Source organism: Cicer arietinum, chromosome 2, assembly GCF_000331145.2.
Source record: "Cicer arietinum cultivar CDC Frontier isolate Library 1 chromosome 2, Cicar.CDCFrontier_v2.0, whole genome shotgun sequence".
In the NCBI taxonomy this organism is placed as follows: Eukaryota; Viridiplantae; Streptophyta; class Magnoliopsida; order Fabales; family Fabaceae; genus Cicer; species Cicer arietinum.
In genome coordinates this window covers 4,549,581-4,572,708 of record NC_021161.2, presented here as the reverse complement: position 1 = coordinate 4,572,708, position 23,128 = coordinate 4,549,581, and the positions used below count along the sequence as shown (strand labels likewise).

Sequence of the window (23,128 nt, the reverse complement as noted above, 5' to 3'; positions counted from 1 at the left end):
CAATTTTAATTGCAGATTCTATTTAATTTTAACTCAAAAAAATTACTATATAACGCGGATTAAATAATGTAACATATAATACAATAATTAATATTCATAAAATTATAATAAAATCTTATAAAAGTTAAACTTTTAATTTTGATTTTTTTTAATTTTATCATTTAATTAATAATATAAAATAATTGTATACGTTAATTCTTTTTTTTAAATTAAAAATATAAGTAAAGAATAAAAAATATCAATTTTAAAATAAAAAAACCAACTCCATAAATTAATAAAAATAAAACACAGTTAAGCTTAAATAAAATTTACATGTTTGAAGAACAAAAAATTTAAAAGCGTTGAAGAAGAAACACGAATAGTACCATTACCTACTACAATCTCACAGAGATTCAGATCATAATAATTACAATTATTATTGAACTCCATCATGCTCATTATTATTCTATTCTATTATTCATTTATTTAATTCACATCACATCTCATATTTTACAAAACCCCCAAATTTTGACTTAACAACACACCAAGCTTATGCATGGAGATGTAGATCAAAATCAAACCCAAAAACCAAAATTCCAATATTTGGAGCCATACCCATTTCACATCTGAGCTTGAAATCGAGCTACAATGGAAAAAGTTTGGATTTTGATGATGTTAACGATGATGGGCATTGCCAATATCGAAGGTGCTAAGAAGGTTTCATGGAGGGTACACACACTGTTCTCTGTTGAATGTCAGAATTACTTTGATTGGCAAACGGTTGGTTTGATGAATAGTTATAGGAAATCTAAACAACCTGGACCTATCACACGTTTACTTAGTTGTACTGATGAAGAGAAGAAGAATTATAAAGGGATGCATTTGGCACCTACTTTTCTAGTTCCTTCTATGAGTAGACACCCTAGAACTGGTGACTGGTAAATTCATTATTATTATTATTATTGTTATTTTATTAGTGTTGATAAGTTAATTTTTTTTTTTTTTAATTTTTACTTTTACTTTTTGGATTGTTTATTAGTGTTAACATGGTAATTTTTTGCGGTAGTAAGTAAAGTCTGATTAATGATTGGTTTGGTTAGAGTTCGAACTCAGATTATCCTAATTGATTCGTCCTTAACTGAAGTTTATTAACCACTTGAGTACAAGTATTTGGTTTTTTAGGATTTAATTTGTATATATTGTCGGTGTAAAACCTTTTTATAGATGTATTCAATCACATTTAACGGTGTAGATATTTGTGGAGATATTTTGGAAACTAACATAACAAAATGATATCATAGTGTAATTTGATTGGATGCATGCGTAAAAAGTTTTACGTTGTTTGTTAGTGCATAACAGTTAATCTCTTTTATAAATGCTTTTGAATTTGGATTGTGAAATATGGATTTGTTTGCTTGGTTAATTGTGAAGTGATGTTAATGTGGTTGACTTTGGTAGTTTGGTTTTGATTATTCAATTCAATGTTGGTTATTAGCATATTCTTCAAGTCTGCTTGACGTGTTTTTCGTGTGTGTGTGTGTTTATGGACAAATGTCAGTAAATTAGTGTTTATGTTAGTTTCTCGGGTTTAGACTCGGGACCTCCTTCTTAAAATTCCTTCAATGTCCCTTAGCTCACCAACCGAGCTACCTACGCAGGGACAATGCTCGTTATTTCTTGAAACTGCATGTGCAAATGTTGTTGGGTTGCTATTGTAGTGAAATTATGAAATTTTCACTAGATTTGTGTGTTTCAATTGTTAAATCTAATGCAAATATAGTAATTATGCATTGATTGTATGTAACTATGATAAATAGGGTAACTATTAATCCTTGTATTTATGACTCTTCGGTATATGATTCAAAAACAAAGATCATTTTGTCTATGCAGGTACCCTGCAATAAACAAACCTGCTGGGGTATTACACTGGCTCAAACATAGTAAGGAAGCAAAAAATGTTGATTGGGTTGTCGTTCTCGATGCAGACATGATTATCCGCGGCCCAATTTTACCTTGGGAACTTGGTGCAGAGAAAGGAAGACCAGTTGCAGCATATTATGGGTATTCACTCATTTCTTACTTGTTTCTTATTGACTCTTAACACTGACAATAAAATTATTTAGCAATATATGGAGAGAAAAAATTGAATGCTTAAGACTTTATGAATCCGAAGATAGGGTTTGTTAATGTTAGAATAGACGTTCATGTTCGAAAGTAAGAAGAGAAATGCGCAAGGACAGAATGATTGGTCACAGAGTTATGCAACATTTCCGACAGCATAGTGGCTGCTGTACTTTTGTATTATGCAACAAATTAAGGTTGCATAGTACAAAACTCGGTTTAAATACTACAGTACAATTTCCAAGTTTAACTATGAAACTAGATTAAATCTCTTGTAGTATATATATTTGTCTTGTTTATAATGATAGGTTTTTACATTTTCTGGTTCATGATTGAAACTTGTTATATACCAAATTTTTTCTCCAGGTACTTAAGAGGTTGTGACAATATTTTGGCTAAGCTGCACACAAAAAACCCTGATCTGTGTGACAAAGTCGGCGGTCTTTTGGCCTTTCATATAGATGACCTACGACGATTCGCCCCTTTGTGGCTTTCCAAAACAGAAGAAGTACGCGAAGATAGGGAACACTGGTCAACAAACATAACTGGAGATATATATGGGGAAGGATGGATTAGTGAGATGTATGGATACTCTTTTGGTGCGGCAGAAGTGAGTTCAATACCGTAAAATGATATTGTTTTCGATCACTTTCATTATTGTGATTGATTATTCAGCTTTCGTGAATTATTTTGCATGTTTTCTTCTTCTTTATGTTCCCTCTCTTGTTCACAGATTGGACTTCGGCACAAGATCAATGATAACTTGATGATCTATCCAGGTTATGTTCCTCGAGAGGGAATCGAACCGATTCTTCTTCACTATGGCTTGCCATTTAGTGTAGCGAATTGGTCATTTAGTAAGGCTGATCATGATGAGGATGACATCGTTTATAACTGTGGCCGGCTCTTTCCTCAACCGCCTTACCCCAGGGAGGTACGGAAACCAGTGTCTTTATAGCAAGAAAATTGTGTTTGGTAGAGAAACGGGTTCTTTTTTTTGTGACTTAGTATTGGAACTTCATAGAATTGAAGGAAATCTATTTAAGTGAAATTGAACTTTGTTGAAAAATATTACTAAAGTCTAGCATTTTATTACGGAAATACAATAGCCAAACCAACATGTGGTTGATTAGAGTGGTAACGGACTTGGATATCTTAAGCAAGTGGTGAGGGGTTCAATCCTTGGTTCTTGCGCATCGGGAAAATTTGGTAAGAAGGGGATAACTCATCTGGTGTACTTAATAGGTTCCCCAACGAAAATGAGTCACTTCTTAATGGTGGTAGATCTTTCGTACCTATGATATGGTTATAAAAAGTGAAATACAATAACTAAGATGAAATCGTAAAATACAGAAGAAAAGTGAACTCCAATACAACTTTTCAGTGATCTAGACTCTACCTCTAACCAAAATCCCTTCACATATCAATATCAAATAGGTTGTTTTTTAATGTCTTAGAAAGTTATCAGAATCTGAATAATATAGATTTCTGATTATTTGGAGAAGTTCCTTTGAATAATTTTTTGAAACATAAGTGGAATTATGACTATATTTTACATCAAAAAGTCTTGTATATAACTATTACAAAACAAATAACTTTTTTCAAAAGCTTAAACAAACAGGGCCTTAATGGTCTATTGCATGATCTATATTTTTTCTTTCTGGTCATTAAAGTTAATTGTCTATTGAGTTCTCTTTATTCCCTTAATTTCCTATTTATTCTTTTAATTGGCTGCTAATAACAATCTTGAGTGCTAATCTTCTACATCTATCCCTGTACCTTTGAATTTATTCAAGCATCAGGTTTTTCCAAGATTATAATGAAATTGGGAAATTTCTTATGGCAGGTGAATCTGTTAGTAACTGACCCCAATCTACGACGAGGACTATTTTTGAGCATAGAGTGCATTAACATTTTAAACGAAGGTCTTCTGTTACATCATGCGGCAAATGGCTGCCCCAAAACATGCTCTTTTCCACATGGTTTCTAGTCTTCTAGGAGAAGAAAATTTTGTTATAAAAAAGCATGTTTATTTGTAATACACCAATGCTCCATTCGTCGAAAACATAGAGTTCATGGCATATGTATTCATAAACTTTATTTTTAGTCCAAATATATTGGGACCCTTTTTGGATACACAACTTACTTAAGCGCTTATGGCATAAGTGCTTATCATATAAGTGCTTATGCATAAGCTATTTCTAGAAATAAAATAAAGTTAAATTGTTTTCATATAAGCTAACATGAAGAGCTTATGGAAATAAGCTGAAAATAGTTTATAGACATGTCATAAGTTGTTTCCGTAAGCTCTCCCAAACAATCTTATAAGCGCTTATACCAGTAGATAAGCTCAAATACGTCAATCCAAACAGATTTTTCTAAGTTTTGCTAATATTGGAAAGCATTTTATTGCAGGTATTACAATTGGAACTTGACCATAATCGAAGGCGAGGACTATTCATAAGCATAGAGTGCATAAACATTATAAATGAAGGTCTTCTATTACAGCACGGGGCAAACGGATGTCCTAAGCCAGCATGGTCAAAATACTTGAGCTTTTTAAAAAGCAAATCTTTTGCTGAACTAACTAAACCAAAATATGTAAATGCTGCTACTTTAAAAATGATGGAGAAAGAAGCCACAGAAGCAAATATTGATCATTATGATGCTGGAAAGCCACATCCGAAAATCCATACGGTTTTTTCCACAGAATGCACCACATACTTCGATTGGCAAACGGTAGGACTTATGCACAGTTTTCGTTTGAGCGGACAGCCTGGAAACATAACCAGATTACTCAGCTGCTCTGACGAGGATTTAAGGAAGTATAAAGGACATGATCTGGCTCCTACGCATTATGTCCCTTCTATGAGTCGACATCCATTAACAGGAGATTGGTAATCCTTTTTCTAACTCGGAGTGTTTCAATTTTCAATAATGCGATTTAAGCTTTTCATTTTTGTTGCTTGTCATTTCTGCATTGACGTTTATCATGATTCGGACAAAGTTGATGTTAGTAGTTACGAAATCAATATTGGAACAAGCAAAGGACTAAATTTTGTATCATCATTCTTTTATAGATATTTAAAGCTAATTTTGACCAAATCTAACTTGGTACTCTCTGTTCTTTATTAACTGTCATTTTTGTAGAATAATTTTGCTATGAAGCACAGACACCTCTAGGATTAGGCGTGTCGCAGTGTCTGATACTCATACGACACTTGTCTTTTTTCTTATGTTTTTTTGACATTAGCAGTGTCGACATGTCTCTGTCCGTGTCGTGTCTTTATCAAAGTCGGTGCTTCATAGGAATTTCGCTTCTATTTATTTGTCGTTTTCTAAGTTCATCGCAACCTTAATTGTAGTTTTTTCAATACTACCTTAACTATTATTGCAGAGAAAGAAATAGGTAGAATCAGATAATCGATAGTTAAGGGTATTATAGAAAAAATACATTATTCTATCCAAAGTAACAAAACTAACCTTAAAACAACAACTAAAAAGAAAAAGAAACAGAGGGAGTAAGTTAATTCTCATGATCAATTGTTATGTTAAATTGTATTATATCCCATGATAGTTAGTGCTACCTATTTGTTATGCTCTATGTGACTGAATGAATTTGCCATTTAGACTATAAGCTAAAAAAGTTGATAGTTCTTCTGTTTCATTTTAGGTATCCAGCAATTAATAAACCAGCTGCAGTCCTTCATTGGCTTAATCATGCAAATATTGATGCCGAATACATAGTGATTCTTGATGCCGATATGATCATGAGAGGCCCAATAACACCGTGGGAATTCAAAGCTTCTCGCGGCCATCCCGTTTCAACTCCTTACGAGTAAGCCTCATGACTTCGATTGATGTTTAAGTGACCTGTTATTGTTGATTAAAGTGCAGTGTCATGACTTAAGTTTTATTGATCATTTTCAATCTGATGAGTGATGACTAATCGGTATTTTAATAATATTTTCAATGCCAGCTACCTTATTGGCTGTGACAATGAACTTGCGAAATTACATACTAGCCATCCTGAAGCTTGTGACAAAGTTGGTGGTGTGATCATTATGCATATAGATGATCTCCGGAAATTTGCCATGCTATGGCTGCATAAAACTGAGGAGGTTCGAGCTGATAGAGCTCATTATGCGAGAAATATAACCGGAGATATATATGAATCAGGGTGGATCAGTGAGATGTATGGTTACTCATTTGGCGCAGCTGAGGTATTATGTTTTTACATTCTTATCATCATGCATACTTAGTACACTTGTTTGATTAATTGTGGATGTCGTAATGTTCGAAATATAACCTTTTTCAGTTCTAAAACTTGCTCCTTAAGATTTTTTTGGCTATTCAAATGATATTATTGATTTGATGCAGTTGAAATTAAGGCATACTATAAGCAATGAGATACTGATATACCCTGGATATGTTCCTTCACTGAACGTCAATTATCGAGTTTTTCATTATGGATTACGATTTAGTGTTGGAAATTGGAGCTTTGACAAAGCAAACTGGCGGGAGGTTGACATGGTCAACAAATGCTGGTCCAAGTTCCCGGACCCACCGGAGCCCTCAACTCTCGATCAAGCTATTCAAGAGAATGTACGGCGAGACACGCTCAGTATAGAATGTGCAAAAACCCTTAATGAAGCACTTGAACTTCATCACAAGAAGAAGTGTCCTAGTGCTGATTCCTTATTGATATCAAAAGGGGATGAGAAAAGAGAGGAAAGTGGAACTAAAAAGATTGACAACACAGATGTAAGTATTGATTCGATAACCAATCGTGTCACGACAAACCATTCAGAGGAATTGGTGAGTGTTCAGAAAGATGAGATACCTAGTTCTTTCAGGTTTTGGGTGGTTTTCTTATGGGCATTTTCTGGATTTGGTTTCATTGTTGTTGTTGTGGTGTATTCGGGTCATAGAAGACAAAGAACAAGGATGAAACATCATAGTAGAAGGAGAAGAAGCTTGGCTTCAGGATTCATGGATATCAATGGACGCGACCGACACGGCCGTGATGTTGATTTATAAATAATGTACCACTCCTTTTCATTCTCATGGTGTAGAGGCTAGCCGGTATGAATTTTAAGTGTCTGTTTGGATTCACAGTGAGTTTTGCAAAATCACGGTGCCATCGTGATTTTGCTAAACTTCAAAATGTAGCTTTTGTCAAAACACGCTGGCAAACCCTGATTCATGCTAAAGTCACTGTCAATTCAAAGATGTACTAAGATAGATTGCGAGTCATGGATAACAAGATAAAGGTTAGAACTTACGAGTTAGAGAGCATGTTTCTTGAGTGAGTATGTGTGTAACATCATTCTACAAAGTAACCTATTCTGAGTTATGAGGTTGGATATTAATGAGTGAGAAATTTGTAAAGGGAAAATATATATTTTTTATTAAGTTTGAGATTATTTGTACTATTTTGTACCCAAAATATCATAAGGTATTTGTAGTGTAGAACCAGAAGCTGAAACCTACCACTTCAAACTCAACTTGGGATTTTCCTATTGAATAGGAAAAGTTCAATATTGTACACTTTCTCTCTTTTCCTTTTACTTTTTGGCTTGTGACTGCAAAAGGAATTTTCTTAGTGCTGACATATATTATTCATGTAACATTTGTAAGGATCATATCCCTATGAAACTTGATGTAACAACTCACTTTTTATAATAATAAATAAAATAAAATGGAGTTATGTGAATTTTGAGTTCTATATTGTCAAATAAAAATCATTCTACATCATTGTGTTGTTGCAAGCACATTGTGAATTTGTCCAAAATGTGCATTTATCATTTTCATATGATCTCATTTACATCTAGAATTTACTAGTGACACATTGTTAGTTATTGTTTGTTTTGAGCTTGTGGCTCCTTTTCTTCAACAAAAAAAAAAAAGTTATGAATTTTTATAGGAGCATGAACAACTTTTTTAGTTTTTAGGTTTATTTATAAGTTTGAGTAAAAAATTATTTATTTATAAACCTCAATTTAGTCTATAAATTATTATTTTGTTATATTTAGTCTCAGATATAAAATATGTGATAAATATTATCAATTTGTCAAGTGAGTTTTTTTTTAATTCTTTTTATTTTATTTTATTTTTTTATTTTTATTTTTATGAATCAAGTTAGTTTTTTTCTGTCATCATATTTTATTGTGAAAATGAATGACTTGAATATTTTGAAAATAGTTTACACATTATTTATTATACTTTTATAATAATTTAGAAACTAATTATATATTGATAAAAAAAAAACGCTAATTATATATGAGTGATAGTTGAACTTCATATATCGTCCAACCACCGCCAACTCACCACCGTCCAGCTCCGACGCAAGTGCGCCACCGTGGATCTCCGTCAGAAGCGTAGCGCCACTGCACTTCTCCAGATTTATCTCTCTCTTCCTTTACCTTCCTATGCGTAGGTAACTCACACACACTCCTTCATTTTTTGATTTTCATGCCCATTCCATTCATTTTGGTTTTGCTTGTGGAGTACATCTTTTTATGCCAAATTGATTGCTATGCTTGAATTGTTCCTTTTGATAGTGTTGATTGGTGTAGAGTTACTGTCTTGGGACAGGTTTGGATTTTGCAGATAAGATGTTTGTTGAAATGTAGCCATGAATTTGCTTATTTTGATTTTGAGCCTAACATGTTTCCAATTGTTGTAGTGTGCTTACAAGTTGATATTGTTTGTTGTGAATGCATGATCCTTGTGTGGTTGAGTAAAAGTTCAAATGAACAAGCTTTCATTCATGGTGCTTCAAGGAATGATTTATTTTACATATATATTTGTAGGGGATATAAGGTTGGTTTTGTGACTGGGGTAGGGGAGTTCAGTGATAAGAAGGTAGCGAGTTCTATCTCCTCCCTCAGCAAAATACTAACAATACTAATTAATAACATTTGATTGTTGTAATTGTAAAAAAAAAAAAAACACCGACTGTTGCAACAACAAAAAAATGCATTAAGATTTTAAAATATAATAACATATTAACATGTGTTCAAGTTTGCAATGTTAGTTAATGATTAGTTAGTTAGTTTGAGTGTTTTCTCTAGATCCTTTATCATGGGTTGTTGCAGACAAGGTGTTTGTTGAAATGTAACAATGAGTTTGCTTATGTTGATATTGAGCCTAACATGTTTCCAATTGTTGTAACATATTTGGGAGTAGATATTGGTTTTTGAGAATGCGTGATTTATTGTTTGGTTGAGTTAAAGTTCACATGAACAAGCTTTCATTCAAGGTGCTTCAAAGATTCATTTAGTATTCATTTAGATTTGTAAGGGATAAAATTTTGGTTTGGTGGCTGAGGTGGGGTGGGGGAGTTAGGAATTGGAGTGATACGGAGGTCGTTGATTCGATCTTTACCCTCAACAAAAAACTAACAATATTAACAATACTAATTATTAACATTGGTTATTGCAAAAAAAAAAAATGCATTTAGATTTGTTTATAATAACATGTGCTCAAGTTTGCACAAGTAGTTAATGATTAGTTAATTAGTTTGAGAGTTTTCTCTGGATCCTTTATTAAAATGTTATCTTAACCTTTTGTGCAGATTAGAAGAAAGCACCCACCAAAGAAGACCGACATAGAGGTACTCATACTACAAAAATATTTTCAATCAAACTTAAAGGAAATGAAAGTTTGTATGCTCATTATAATGTGTACTGGATCGAAAATGGTCCTCCAGTGGATTACCGTGATTTAATCGAAGAATATGTTGTTATTTTAATGGATGGCTGAGAGTTGTGACCTGCTTCATGGAAAACTGATCTGGGATTCTGGGTTGGTATTTAGTCCTTTGTGTGAAACTTTGTTTGTCAATAACCTTCAACTGAATTATGGATTTGGTTTACAGTTTACCATCTGAAACTCCAACTACATTTGTGGCTTCTTTGACTGTGTATCGTGCAAAACGCAACATAAGCTTAGTTATATGCCGGAGGTGACAGTGTTGGGCTTGAAAGAGAATTATGTCTCCGTCATATGAAGCTCTGATTTTGATTCAGAAGATGATGAAAGTTCCTCCAGAAAAAGCATTCTCAATCTTCATTTCCTCAACATTTGAAGGCCTTCAACACACCTCCCAATCTGTATCGTTTATCTTAAATCGTCTTCTCTCCTCTGGCATGCTATCCAAGGCTCAATCTATACTTGCGCGCGTAATCTCGGGTCAAATCTCGTCATCAGTGTTCTCCCCTTCTTCACTTATGGACCAACTAACACAAATTCATTTCACCTCTAATTCAACCTGTCTTCTTCTGTATGATACAATTGTTAATGCTTATGTTCATTCTCAGTCACATGATCAAGCCCTCTATTTCTTACAACAGATGGTTCACAAGGGCCATACTCCTACATCAAACACATTCAATAATCTTTTGAACTTACTTATTAGATCAAATTGTTTTTGCAAAGCATGGTTAGTTTTCAACGAGTTAAAGAGCAAGGTTGTTCTGGATGTTTACAGTTTTGGGATCATGATCAAGGGTTGTTGTGAAGCTGGTGACTTGATGAAAAGTTTTCAGCTTCTGGCTATGATGGGCGAGACAGGTTTGTCTCCTAATGTTGTCATATACACTACACTGATTGATGGTTGTTGCAAGAATGGCGATGTTCATCTGGCAAAGAAGTTGTTTTCCAAGATGGAAAAATTAGATTTAGTTGCGAATCAGCATACTTACAGCATATTAATAAACGGGTTTTTCAAACAAGGCCTTCAAAAGGAAGGATTTCATTTGTACGAAAACATGAAGCGAAGTGGAATTATTCCTAATGTTTATGCATACAGCTGTGTGATTGGTGAATATTGCAATGACGGGAACATCGATAAAGCTTTTAATGTATTCAATGAAATGCGTGAGAAAGGTATAGCGTGTGGTGTTATGACATACAACCTTTTGATAAACGGGTTGTGTCGAACGAAGAAGCTTGGTGAAGCTGTAAAGTTGGTTTATCGTGTAAACAGGGTTGGCATAAGGCCTAATATATTTACATATAACACATTGATCAAAGGGTACTGTGATGTTGGAAAGATCGACACTGCGGTTAGATTATTTAACGAATTGAAGTCAAATGGACTATCGCCTACAGTCGTGACATATAATACTCTGATTACAGGATATTCGAAGATTGGAAATTTAGCCGGTGCTCTTAACTTGGTCAAGGAAATGGAAGAAAGACACATTGCTCCTTCCAAAGTGACATATACAATTCTACTTGGTGGGTTTGTAAGGTTAAATTATATGGATAAAGCATTTGAGATACATTCTTTAATGGAGAAATCTGGTTTGGTTTCAGATGTTTACACATATGGTGCATTAATACATGGGTTATGTATGAATGGCAACATGAAAGAAGCATCCAAAGTCTTCAAAACATTGGGTGAGATACACATCGAACCTAATAGTGTCATATATGATATAATGATTCATGGTTATTGCAAAGAAGGAAACTCTTATAGGGCTCTTAGGTTACTCAAAGAAATGATTGGGAAAGGAATGGTTCCAAATGTGGCTAGTTTTTGTTCAACCATAGGGATTCTTTGTAGGGATGGAAAATTGAAGGAAGCTGAGCTTGTTTTACAAGATATGGTAAATTTGGGACTAAAGCCATCAATATCATTGTACAATATGGTTCACAAAGATAAAAATGATGTTTTGGATGTTGATCTTGAAAGTGTAATATAATTTGTAATTTCATAAATTTATTTGATTCTAGTTTGGTTGTCAATCACCAAGACGTGGAGTAAAAAATACATATACTCCTCATTAAAAATTTAGGGTTTGTTTATTTTCTCAAAATGGTTTCATTTTCATTTTCATCTTATGACTGCTAATTCACTATATGCTCAATTTTGAAAAATACTGATTTTCTCTTTTGAAAAATACTTTCTCTTTTGAAAATTACAATGACTTTTTAACATCTTTTAAACTAATAATTATTTTAGAAATGAAAACAAGACCGTGGAAGTAAGTGGAGCTTTTGATTTTGTTTTATTTGTCGTATCCCAACTTTGTCAAATCAATTAAAAAACAAATCATGTTTCATTTTATAATGTTTACCATCACCTTAATTTCCTAAACACATCTAAAATAGAAAATCCATTTAGGTTGTGTCCTTTTTTTTTCATTTGAATCCATATCTTAAAAATACTAATTATTAGCACCATTTAGAAGAAAAAAAATATTTGTCTCTAAATATAATCACTCTTTCAATTTATTAGGCATATTTATTATTTTTTTCAAACATATCTCTTATTAATACTATTAATTTGTCTTGAAATATGAAAAGGTAAATTTAACATATCAAGGTTATTTTAGAAATATTAACACATAAAATGAATACATTAACTATCATATCAACTTTTTTGAATCAAAGTGAAAAAAACAACGAGTGTTAAGGGACCAAGGTAGCAATAAATAGAATTAGTGGCAGCATGTATATTTGAACTCTGACTGTAATAATTTTTGACTAATTTTTTTTTATCTCTCCACTGAACTTCAGATTATTAGAACTCATTCATTTGAAAATTAGATGGTTAAAGTAAAAATAAAAAATTGGATAGAAAGAGTTAAAAAAGAAATAAATTTATTCTTTGTTGAGATACCCCTTTCTCTTTTGATTGTTGAGGAGACCAAAAACGATTTATTGTTGTCTTATTTCTTGCTAATTTGCCAACAATGGTACAACACCTCCACAGTCCTGCAAGCAACAACAGCATATGGTACAATTTTTGTTGCAAATTTGACATTTTCTCCATTTCATAAAGGACCTTAACCTAATACCTAGTAGTATAAATATAAAATATGAACAAAGAGGAACATCAAGAGGTGCGAGGTGGTGAAAGGTGATAACATTCTAAATTACCTTAATTTCAATTTACAGTTTAGATTCTAAGTTCATATTTTATTTTTATAAGGACATTTCTTCTCTCACTCCTAATATTTTTAAATATATAAAAATAATACTTATAAATTGATCAATTCATACCTATAAAATACACATTTAAATTAACAATTTAGACAAAATTTAAGGGCTTTTAGGAAGATTAAAAGTGAAAAGAATTTCTATTATTTTTACTCTTCTCATTTTTGTTATTTGTGTTGTTTCATGGCAATATTTAACATAATGTTCGGCTTTCTTCCTTTTCTCAATCATTTTTAAAATAAAATTAAAAAAATCTTAATCAACATCAAATAAATTTTTTAAGAGTTAATTGGTTGTGATATCTTAATCTTTGAGCTCTTAACACAAAGTATGACAATTTTGTAGTTCTGGACCTCTCCTTTATAACAATTTACCTTTATAACAATTTGATTGTAAAACAATATTTTTTTTAAGAGATTAATTGGATGTAATAACTTCTAAATCATTAAATAATTTGGACACAAATTGCAATAGTTTGATAGTTTTAAAATTCATTTTATTTACCATTGAATTAAAAGAAAATTATTTGAACTAGGACTTATCTTTTAAAAACTATAAATAAATGCGTAAAATTTAAATTTTGAAGAAGGAATTTTTTTTAAAGGATTTATTTAATTTATATGTATTGTTAATGTATATCAATAATAATCATTAAATCACGACAAACATTTAACTTTTATAATAATTATTTCTAAAATCACTCATAATAGATTGGAATGCAATGATAATATAAATTTTTTTACATTATAAGTATAAGAAAATTAAATTAAATTTGATTATTTTGTTGTTGTTGTTGAGGAATCTCAATTTGAATGCTTACAAGCTTACTTTTTAGTTTTTGGAAAAGCAAATACAACATTTTATGGCATACAATTAGGATGAAGAAGTGCAACCTAGTGTAGAAACATGTAATAAATTTAACCCTGTGAAAAAATGTGGATGAGATAAAGGATGAACTTTGAAGAAATTGTTTATTACCTAAGGATCTGTTTGAAGGTTAGTTTTTAGAGGAGAAGATTTTGAATAGTTAAATTTATATATTGATTTATTATAATTTTTTTTAATTTATAAAATATTAAAATATAGATTTAATTCTCCTGAATATTTTCGTTAAATTTTTTCCAAAATCTACCTCACAAATCCATGCTCTGTCTTGCATGCATTTTGACATGTTCCATACGTTATTCCAATTTTGTTGATTATTTATATGATGCCACATTATGTTTTCTAATTCTTTGGGTGTGGAAATGATATAATGTTACAAAAGAATTTAGTTAATTATTTTTTCAATTTTTCTCTTTTTATGAAAAAAACTAAATTTTTTTATTTGTCATTTTTTTTATAATAAAAATTTAGGGTGAAAAGATAATTTTTATATTTGTCTATGGTTTGGAGAGTAATATGATTTACATGAACTTGTTTAGTCTGAGTAAAAAAACTTGACGGTGGACCCCACACATTGGAAACTAGAAAAGGTTGCATACGACACAGGTCACTTTTTCAACATTTTGTTAAAGTTGTCTGTTTCTCCACATCATTCACACACATGGCCTTACATTTTGAATTTCAAATTTGAATGTGTACTACAATACTAACACTAACGGCCATATAAAATAAAACAATATAATATAATAAAATATAATAATGTTAATAAACAAAGAGGGTCATATTAATTGTAGCAAAGTTTGGATCTTTTGAGGTTTCAAAGTTGGAGTGAAACATGGGTGACTCAACTTGTCTCATGCAACCATTTTGTTATGCTTCTGGAATTAACAATGAAGCCAATGAGGTTAGTTCATTCACCAATCATTTTATTTTATTTTATTTTATTTTTTATTCTGCTTTACTTCATGTTTTCCTTCGTTATGCATGTAGCTTATGATAGCATGAGATTTTAATTTGGTGTTCATTAATGATATTTTGCAATAACTTTTTTAACTGGTTTTTCCTGAACTTGAGAATTTGCTTATTTTTGCTTTGTGAATCTTTGATAATTGATGAATTGGGTTACACCATAACATGGTAAATTGAAGTTTTTTGGGGTGCAAATAATAAAAAATACTTTTTAAAAAAAAAAATTAATTTGGGGTTCATTAATGAGTTCATTAATTGAATTGCAATACATTTTCAACTTAGGGTCCCCTTTTAACTGAGTTAGCTTATTTTTGCTTGTGAATCCTTGATAATGAATTGGGTTAACACAATATCATGGATTCATGATACATTGAAGTTTTTTTTGGGGGTGGGGGATCTATTTTTGGGGTGGAAATAATAATGTCATTTTTTAATTTAAAAATTGCTTATATTTTTTAATTGATCTTTCATGAACTTGAGTTTGCTCATTTCTGCTTGTTAATCTTTGATGGGTGAAATTGAAAAAATAAGTGACATTTTTTTCCAATGGGTTACACCATAACATGAAACATTGAAATTTTGTCTTTTGGGGTATATATTGCTCAGGTGCTATAATATTTTTTTTTTTTTAATTTATGCTTGTTATTCTTTGATGATTGATTGAGTTACACAAGGTTTAATTATTGAATTTACACATATTTCAACTGTCTGATCAAAATCGACAATTTTAATTTCAAAATTCGGTATTATACATTAATAAAAGAATCAAAATCTACTTCAAAAGAAATGCATGTTACTGCATGCTGCCATAATCATACAACACCTAAGCCGAATCCTTAAATTTTGGGGTCTATTGTTAGGGGAAATTTTGAAAAAACTATGAAACTTGTGAATTTTCAGAACAACACAATGCATGCACTTGGACAATCAATCTCATTTGGGAGGTTCATGTCAGAATCTCTAGCATGGGATAAATGGTCTAGTTTCTCTCAAAATCGCTATGTCGAAGAAGCCGAAAGGTTTTCGAGACCTGGTTCAGTTGCACAGAAGAAAGCTTTCTTTGAAGCTCACTACAAAAAACTTGCAGCTCAAAAAGCAGCTGCATTGCTTGCTCAACAAGCAAACAACAATGCTGCACAAAACAATGTCATAGGAAAACAAGATATTGTTGAAAGCAACAACTCTTCGCCGAAAAGTCCTAACTATGAAGTTGTTGTCAAAGAAGAACCAGATGCAAAAGTTTTGAGTTTAAGTTCTGAGTCAGATGAAACTAGTCATGATTTAGATTCGAGTATAAAGACATGTGTTGTATCTGAAAGGAACAAGTTAGAAGAATCTGAGACAGAAATGGAACAAGAAGAAGTTTTAAGGAATTCAATGAAGGTTGAATTGCAAAAAACGATTGAAAATGTTGATACACTTCAAGAGCAAAGTGAAAAGTTAAGTGCAACACCTCCAATCATGACACCAATATTGAAGGTTATTATGCTACACCTTATGTTTCTTTTTAACTGTGGTTTCAAAGTTTTATCAATTATATCTTTAACTATTTGAGGTAGAGGGAGAAATAACTGTACTAAGATAATACACAAGACAAGGGTATCATAAAAAAAAGACCCTTTCTTGGTTTGTGTAGAATATCTTATGTAGCACAAACAATTCAAATTAAAAATATGGCCATGTCTGACGTATATCAGTATTTGACACTGACATATATAGTTACATTCAATTTTATTTTATTTTCGAATTATTATTGTGTCAATGTATCAGTATAAGTGTCGTGTCCGAAGCTTGTACTTCATAGAAAATAACCTTACACAATACTTAAAAAGGATAGGATTTTGTGTTTCTTCTTTCTCTTTTTGAGGTCATAGTCATAGCACTAACATAGTGGTAGTTTTTGCTACAGGTCTCTAGCTATGATCAAGAAGTTTTGCCATCAACTAGCAAGAAGAAACCACAAATTTCTTCTACCTTTAAATTCTTAAAAGCTAATGGAACTTCCAAGTTCACTACTACTACTACACCTGTTAAATCCACTGCTCCTATTTTTTCTTCCAATATAGATAACTTTGTCACTCCAATGAACAAAAATCATGCTGCATTAAGCAATGCAGATAAAAAGAAACAAACTCCAAAGTCAGTTAACTTTACACCAATTAGAGAATTCAATAGATTGACTGCATCAGTGATGAGGAGATTTGAAAGTTCAAAAGTTGGTACTGCTTCTTCCAAGGCTTCAAAGGATAATGTGACTCCTCTAAAAACACCAACTATGGTAGTAGTATTCCATCTTCTTTTGCTTTGTCTTTTCGATTCGTCTAGAAAATACTTCTGTTATATTTCAAAGTTGTAAAAGAATACAGACACTAATACGTTTATATAGACTACTCTAAATTTAATAGGCCTGATTAACGTGCCGAGGCTGAATACAAATATTACACATAATTACAAAATACACGATTGACAACTCCTAACTACATGTTTTCCAAGTTGTAAATTGATGTCAACAATGCTAAAGTGAGTCATTTTAACAATTGCAGGCTTCCAAAGAGATGCAAAAGCATTCTTCATTGACTCCATTAACAGAAAAGAAAAGGTAGGTACCTGATTTCTACAAAGTTATTAGTTATAATGTAGAATTTGTTTTCTTTAAAGTGTCAAGTTTTCTCTAGGTGTTCTAATATTGATATTGTGATTAAAATCTTTGTAAATTCATAGGAACAAAACACCTAGTGATTCGTCGGCTTCGCGCAACCATACAGCCGGTCCTAAATGGCGCTTGCTCTCCGGAGAGTAAGTCATTTTCACTTTGATCATCAAACTATTGGAATGAATTGAAACTCATTAGGCACCAAGTGCATAAATATAGGTGTTTCATTAGTGTATGGTTGATAGCTTGTTTGGAAACATATTCAATGTTGAAGTGAATGAAATCCAAACATAAATCAATTTACTTTAAACTCAATATTAAAGAAACCAAACACACACCTTTTGATAAATATCTGATCTAGAAGATAAATTTACATAAACAATTTCATTTCAATTTTATCTGTATATAATATCTCAGTGTTGTTAATAGCAGCTATACTGATATAACATAGTGGAATTTGAACCAACACATTACAATCTCATTAAGTAGTATATGGTCTATTGGACTTGAAGGTGCTGCTTTACCTTTCTTTGTTGTCATTGTTTTCAAATGTTGTATTTGCATGCAGAAATAAAATGAGATCACCAATTATATCATCACCTTTCAGCTTGAGGACAGAAGAAAGAGCTGCAAGAAGAAAGAAGGCAAATCTAATATCCTTATATGGTTCTCTTAAATTTAGTTGATTATGAGTTTTACTTCATATGGTCACTAACTAAAGTACTTGTCTTTTTTGTTTGTCTATTGATCTTCATCAAATTTAGAAACTTGAAGAAAAGTTCAATGCTAATGAAACACAAAAAGTTCAGCTGCATACAAAACTCAAGGTATGTAACAAATAGAGTTAAATATAATTTTAGTCTCTATAAAATATCTTCTTGTCAAGTTTTGTCCTACAAATATTTTCATCGACGTTTTGGTGATTTCTAAAAGTAATCATTGATGAAACTTTTTGTAGAAACTAGACTTGATTCGAAAATATTGTATTGTGAGAATAAAAAATCAATAATTATATATTTAATCCTCCGATTTTCAGGAGAAAGCAGGGAGTGAGATTAGAAAACTACGCCAAAGCTTTTGCTTCCAAGCCAGACCACTACCTGATTTTTACAAAGAAAGGAAAGCATCAAATATGGAGACAAGAAAGGTATCTTTAAGTCCATATCTATGAGAGATGAGACAACATGACCAGTTGAAAGTAATACTCTCACGTCGCATTTTGAAATACCAATGAAACATTATCTTCTACTAATATACTCTTATTTATTATATCTGAACTCAGACAACTACTTTAATAACAATCTGCTAAAAGTTCGTCTTATGTTATCTTGCAGGTCCCTCCAATACATTATGAATCAACTAATGAGGGAAGACATCCTCCCACTCTTAGTATGGAAGAGTACAAAACTTCTTTACCTCCTAACAGACCTTCATTGAGAAACATTGGCACCAAGAATTTCATGGGAAAGAATGGTCATCCTCTAACTTCAAATTCCATGAAGATTATTACAACTCATGAGAATACATCACCAAATATTCAGCATTGGAAGCAAAATGTCAGAAACTACAAATAAGTAACCATGGTGAAACCAGAAAGATGTTGTAAATGTAGCTTCAGTGTACCACATTAACTAGGCACCAAAGTTTTAGCAACATTGGCAGCCTCCTTCTGACCCTTTTGTCTATTTGTAATTTCAAATGTTCAAAAGCATAATTTCTATGTCATTTGGACATATCTTGAATGATATGATGGGTGAAATGCATGATATATAATTTTAGCCAAGTCATTTGATAATATATAAAAAGTTTATCACATAAAAAGTTAAATTAGAACAAAAACTATTAAAATAATATATAAACAATGGTTTTATTTGATAATGGTATTCACACATGTTGATTGATTTGTGTTTTGTACACTACATGCCCAAAGAACCTCCAACTTCTAATAGAGGATGATAAGATTTATACTAAACTATGATTTTGTTGATCCAATGGACTTGAGCTGATCAGTGGTTTCTGGATTTCTTCAGTATTTTCAGAATTAAGCACTTTCTTGTGAGGATATAGCACATAATGTTGACACATTAAAACAGAATCATAGAATATAGTGACCTGCAATTGTGTTCAAAAATAAAACATGATTAATTATTTATAAGCTAGATATAAAGTCCTAATAGAAATTTAAGAAATATTTTCAATAGAGACTTCATTTAGTGAAACGATAAATTTTATCGTAGATCACTTCGAAATTCCAACGACGATAAATATATCCTTGTAAAAGCAAAAATTAATTTATGGTCTTCTTCTTCCTTACAAATGTTAGTTTGATAAAAAAAAACAAGTAAAAACAAATATATCTACTTCAAAACTTATTTTATATTTATTTTTTCTTGATTTTGTTAAAATGACGTTGATCATCGGCGTAGTCGTAAATACAATGATGATTGTGTATTTAACCAAAATTATTATATAAAATTCAATGCAATGCTTGTAAAACTATTAAACTCAATGCATTCTTTGAGTGCTGACAAACAAGAAAAAAAGTTTAGTGTTTGGAAACCACTAATCAATGTGCATCAAAAGTTATATATATTGAAATTTCTAAAAATTAAAGTTAGAAATTTCAAACACTCATTGATAATAAAATAATGGTTTTTTTACTATATAAAATATGCTAGAATATAAGTTAAGGAAGATTAAATTACCAAGGATATAAGTACTTTTCCAATGTTTCCATAGAAATTCACCCAAGAACCTAGATAAAAATAAAGTTAAAGTTAAAATTCATAAGTCATAATTACCAACATTAATGGTAAAATAATTTTATTGCAGGATCTAATTCAAAATTGGTTGTAAAAATCACAAACCTTGATCTATAGATTGCATGGCCATTTGTGAATAATTAAAGACTCCTCCAGAAAAATCAAGGAGAACACTACCAATGCTAAATCCATCTGTGCTCTTTCTCAAGAAGTTCATGAATGCCTATATTAATTTCATTACAAAATAGTCACAAATTAGTAACAAATTATTGTTGGGTCTAATTAAGTGAATATACTTTTCCTTAATAACATGAATAAAAGGAAAACACAATAAATTCATGTCTCTATTATTAATGAAGCAAATAAATAGATAATTTAGAGTAATATTTTGTAATGTGTGTGATTTGGTTGATATAGTACTATAATTTCAGGAATCAAATTGAATATTTATCCTACAAAATTGTGAAGAAGATATAGCAAAAATTGAAGATGATCATATAAAAACATAAAATAGAGGGTAAGGCATTGAAACCTGGGGACAATATTTGATGAGAGTCATAGATACTTGAATTAAGCTGCAGTGTAATTGATTTCCACAAATTATTAGAAGAAAATATAATTAATCATAGCATAGTTACAATAATATTTAACAATTATATCAAAAATAGAGTAATGCTACAAAGGGATAAAATTTAATTAATTTCATCAATCGATTTAAAAAAAATAATAATAATCAATCAAGGCTTGTCTAATACATTGAAAAATAGCTAAAAATGAAGAACAGAGGATTATAACATAAGAGGCTCACATTTTGCAATATTAGCACACATGACACAATCTTATATCTACATACATATGAGTTGAAACATTAAAATCTATGAATTGAATCAAGCTAGAGCCTTGAATCAATTTTCTAAGTCCACTTTCCATCTTACTTTAATTCTCAAAGAAGCATATAATGTAAAAAATTTAAGTTGGAGGGAAGTTGTCTTAATAAATTGGACATAAACCAAAAAGCTTGTGAATTTTAAATTTTTTTTTTGTCTGCAATTCGATGCAAAATCTAAATATCACAACCACAACTTTAAAAAATGGCAATGAAGGAATAAAGTAGGATGATTTTCTAATAAATAAAGATACATATGTGTAAAATAAATAAATACTTGCTTGAAGATGGAGATTAGCCAAAGCCAAGAGTGATTAGGTAATGCTATGAAAAAACAAACAGCAGCAATGAGCCACACAACACCAACTATTGCAATCACATATTTTGATAGCTTCTGATTTCCATGCTGCATAAGCCATTTATAAAAATAAGCAAATTATTTACTATATATAAGGGAATGTTTGGTTTGACAAAATGTTTTTGTTTTAAGTTTCTTTCTTTTTAAAAAAAATAGGAAAAAAGAAAATTATTAATAAATTAACTGTCACTGATAACAATTTTACAATTGTTTTTGAAAAATTTAAATTTCGTCTGTTGATACTATAAAATCAAACTTTTACCGTTAAAGCAATATCTCGTCATTGTTTTTATTCTCTAGAAAATTATTAAGTTATTTTCATTGTATTTTTTTAATTTTTTTTAAAGATTAAATGAAATAAAAAATAATGTGATGTTTTCTAAAACAAACAAACTCTTAAAAAGTACTCAAACATGAAAACAAAGAATCTCTTATTTGAATTATGAAGAGAGTTCAAGAAGAAGTTGATTATACTTACTCCATAGGTTGCAAATTGATACAAAACAATTAAATTGATTATAACTGCATGAGTGGAGAAAGCAACATCATTAGCAGCTACAGGAATCATCTGCAATTAACCAAAAAATAATAGAGCAAAACTAGATAATGTATATGTATAAAAAAGAAATCTTAAGTAAATGATGAATAACATATAAATGATTTTCTTACTAATATAATAAAAGTTTTTGACATTCTTACATGAAATTCAAAACTATAAAGTAAAAAAGAATATATATATATATATATATACCTGTCCATAGCCATACTTCTCAAAGTATTGCCTTTGAATAAGAGGGCTAAAGAAGAGAGAAACGTTGTATATGAGATATGACCAATGTTTTGTGAAGTTCAATATTGTATAATCTAAGCTTAACCCCACAACACTGTCTCCAATATCATTAAACCAAACAAAAACACAATCATAAGTAAGAAACAAAAAAATTGAGAAAGAAACCAATTAAAAAAAAATTAATAATTAATAACCTTTTTCTACGAAAATTCAAGATGATTTGAGGGTAGCCAGCTATTGACCATGAAAGAAAAGCTAACCAACCAAGAACTTGGTAGATGACTTGTAATGGAAATGAATTCCATGGAACCATTTCTTTGTCTCTCTTCTTTTTTCGAGATATATAAATTCTATTACTTTTAAGAGAGCAATTAATGGTTATAATCAATCATGTACTTTATAAACTAAATTCTTCTATTAGTCATTAATAAACTTAAAAACACACACTTCATCAATAAATATTTTTATTTAATTATTTTTAATAACTCTATTAATTTTCTAATCTAGATTAGACTCAAACAGAATATTCAGTTGTTTTCGTTTTTGGAAACCTTGATTCAACTACCCGTTCCACGTACTAACGTGGTTTCATATTTTTAAACTTCAATAGTTGATTTTTACTTATTTTTTAAAAGAATAAAAAAATTGACAAAATTTTTATTTAGGATTTAATTTATATACAGCGATGTATTTTATAACAGTTGAATCAATGAAAATATTTGAATTTTACTTTAATTATCTCTAAATCACAAATATAAATAATTATAAAAAA

General features: G+C 30.8%; 4 protein-coding genes across 8 annotated transcripts; 3 read left to right on the top strand and 1 right to left on the bottom strand.

Annotated features, from left to right (window-relative positions):
• Positions 1-318: 318 nt before the first annotated feature.
• LOC101492930 (peptidyl serine alpha-galactosyltransferase-like) lies at positions 319-7,670 on the top strand. The gene is made up of 8 exons (XM_004489511.4): positions 319-917; positions 1,870-2,040; positions 2,467-2,710; positions 2,834-3,034; positions 4,516-4,997; positions 5,774-5,938; positions 6,080-6,323; positions 6,481-7,670. The coding sequence occupies exons 1-8, from the start codon at positions 628-630 to the stop codon at positions 7,138-7,140; spliced, it is 2,457 nt and encodes an 818-aa protein (XP_004489568.1). The 5' UTR covers positions 319-627; the 3' UTR covers positions 7,141-7,670.
• Positions 7,671-8,360: 690 nt separating this feature from the next.
• LOC101492380 (uncharacterized) lies at positions 8,361-11,856 on the top strand. 5 transcript variants are annotated; one of them, XM_073364926.1, is made up of 3 exons: positions 8,361-8,535; positions 9,680-9,718; positions 9,983-11,856. In XM_073364926.1, the coding sequence occupies exon 3, from the start codon at positions 10,098-10,100 to the stop codon at positions 11,811-11,813; it is 1,716 nt and encodes a 571-aa protein (XP_073221027.1). In that variant the 5' UTR covers positions 8,361-8,535; positions 9,680-9,718; positions 9,983-10,097; the 3' UTR covers positions 11,814-11,856. The 5 variants fall into 5 exon arrangements, with proteins under 5 accessions (XP_073221027.1, XP_027187406.1, XP_012568137.1 ...); XM_027331605.2 differs by having other exon boundaries at positions 8,361-8,539; XM_012712683.3 differs by having other exon boundaries at positions 8,361-8,539; positions 9,680-9,909.
• A 2,816-nt stretch (positions 11,857-14,672) lies between these two features.
• Positions 14,673-19,305, top strand: LOC101492038 (uncharacterized). The gene is made up of 9 exons (XM_004489508.4): positions 14,673-14,842; positions 15,808-16,386; positions 16,817-17,185; positions 17,451-17,506; positions 17,629-17,703; positions 18,129-18,204; positions 18,325-18,387; positions 18,597-18,707; positions 18,895-19,305. Exons 1-9 carry the CDS (start codon positions 14,774-14,776, stop codon positions 19,132-19,134), a joined length of 1,638 nt encoding a protein of 545 aa, XP_004489565.1. The 5' UTR covers positions 14,673-14,773; the 3' UTR covers positions 19,135-19,305.
• An 88-nt stretch (positions 19,306-19,393) lies between these two features.
• On the bottom strand, positions 19,394-22,885 carry LOC101491496 (cystinosin homolog). Its single transcript, XM_004489506.4, has 8 exons — positions 22,551-22,885; positions 22,318-22,450; positions 22,045-22,134; positions 21,490-21,614; positions 20,855-20,897; positions 20,428-20,545; positions 20,266-20,315; positions 19,394-19,672 (listed from the first exon to the last, which is right to left on the bottom strand). The coding sequence occupies exons 1-8, from the start codon at positions 22,667-22,669 to the stop codon at positions 19,523-19,525; spliced, it is 828 nt and encodes a 275-aa protein (XP_004489563.1). The 5' UTR covers positions 22,670-22,885; the 3' UTR covers positions 19,394-19,522.
• Between the last annotated feature and the right edge of the window lie 243 nt (positions 22,886-23,128).

Excerpts from the sequence above, each read along its gene's own strand:
- LOC101492930 (XM_004489511.4), top strand. The coding sequence starts at position 628 with ATGGAAAAAGTTTGGATTTTGATGATGTTAACGATGATGGGCATTGCC. Across the intron at positions 918-1,869 it reads CACCCTAGAACTGGTGACTG|GTACCCTGCAATAAACAAAC; the intron begins GTAAATTCATTA and ends TTGTCTATGCAG. Across the intron at positions 4,998-5,773 it reads CATCCATTAACAGGAGATTG|GTATCCAGCAATTAATAAAC; the intron begins GTAATCCTTTTT and ends GTTTCATTTTAG.
- LOC101492380 (XM_073364926.1), top strand. The coding sequence starts at position 10,098 with ATGTCTCCGTCATATGAAGCTCTGATTTTGATTCAGAAGATGATGAAA.
- LOC101492038 (XM_004489508.4), top strand. The coding sequence starts at position 14,774 with ATGGGTGACTCAACTTGTCTCATGCAACCATTTTGTTATGCTTCTGGA. Across the intron at positions 16,387-16,816 it reads TCATGACACCAATATTGAAG|GTCTCTAGCTATGATCAAGA; the intron begins GTTATTATGCTA and ends TTTTTGCTACAG. Across the intron at positions 18,205-18,324 it reads GAGCTGCAAGAAGAAAGAAG|AAACTTGAAGAAAAGTTCAA; the intron begins GCAAATCTAATA and ends CATCAAATTTAG.
- LOC101491496 (XM_004489506.4), bottom strand. The coding sequence starts at position 22,669 with ATGGTTCCATGGAATTCATTTCCATTACAAGTCATCTACCAAGTTCTT. Across the intron at positions 21,615-22,044 it reads ATCAATTTGCAACCTATGGA|CATGGAAATCAGAAGCTATC; the intron begins GTAAGTATAATC and ends TGGCTTATGCAG. Across the intron at positions 19,673-20,265 it reads GAAAAGTACTTATATCCTTG|GTCACTATATTCTATGATTC; the intron begins GTAATTTAATCT and ends ACACAATTGCAG.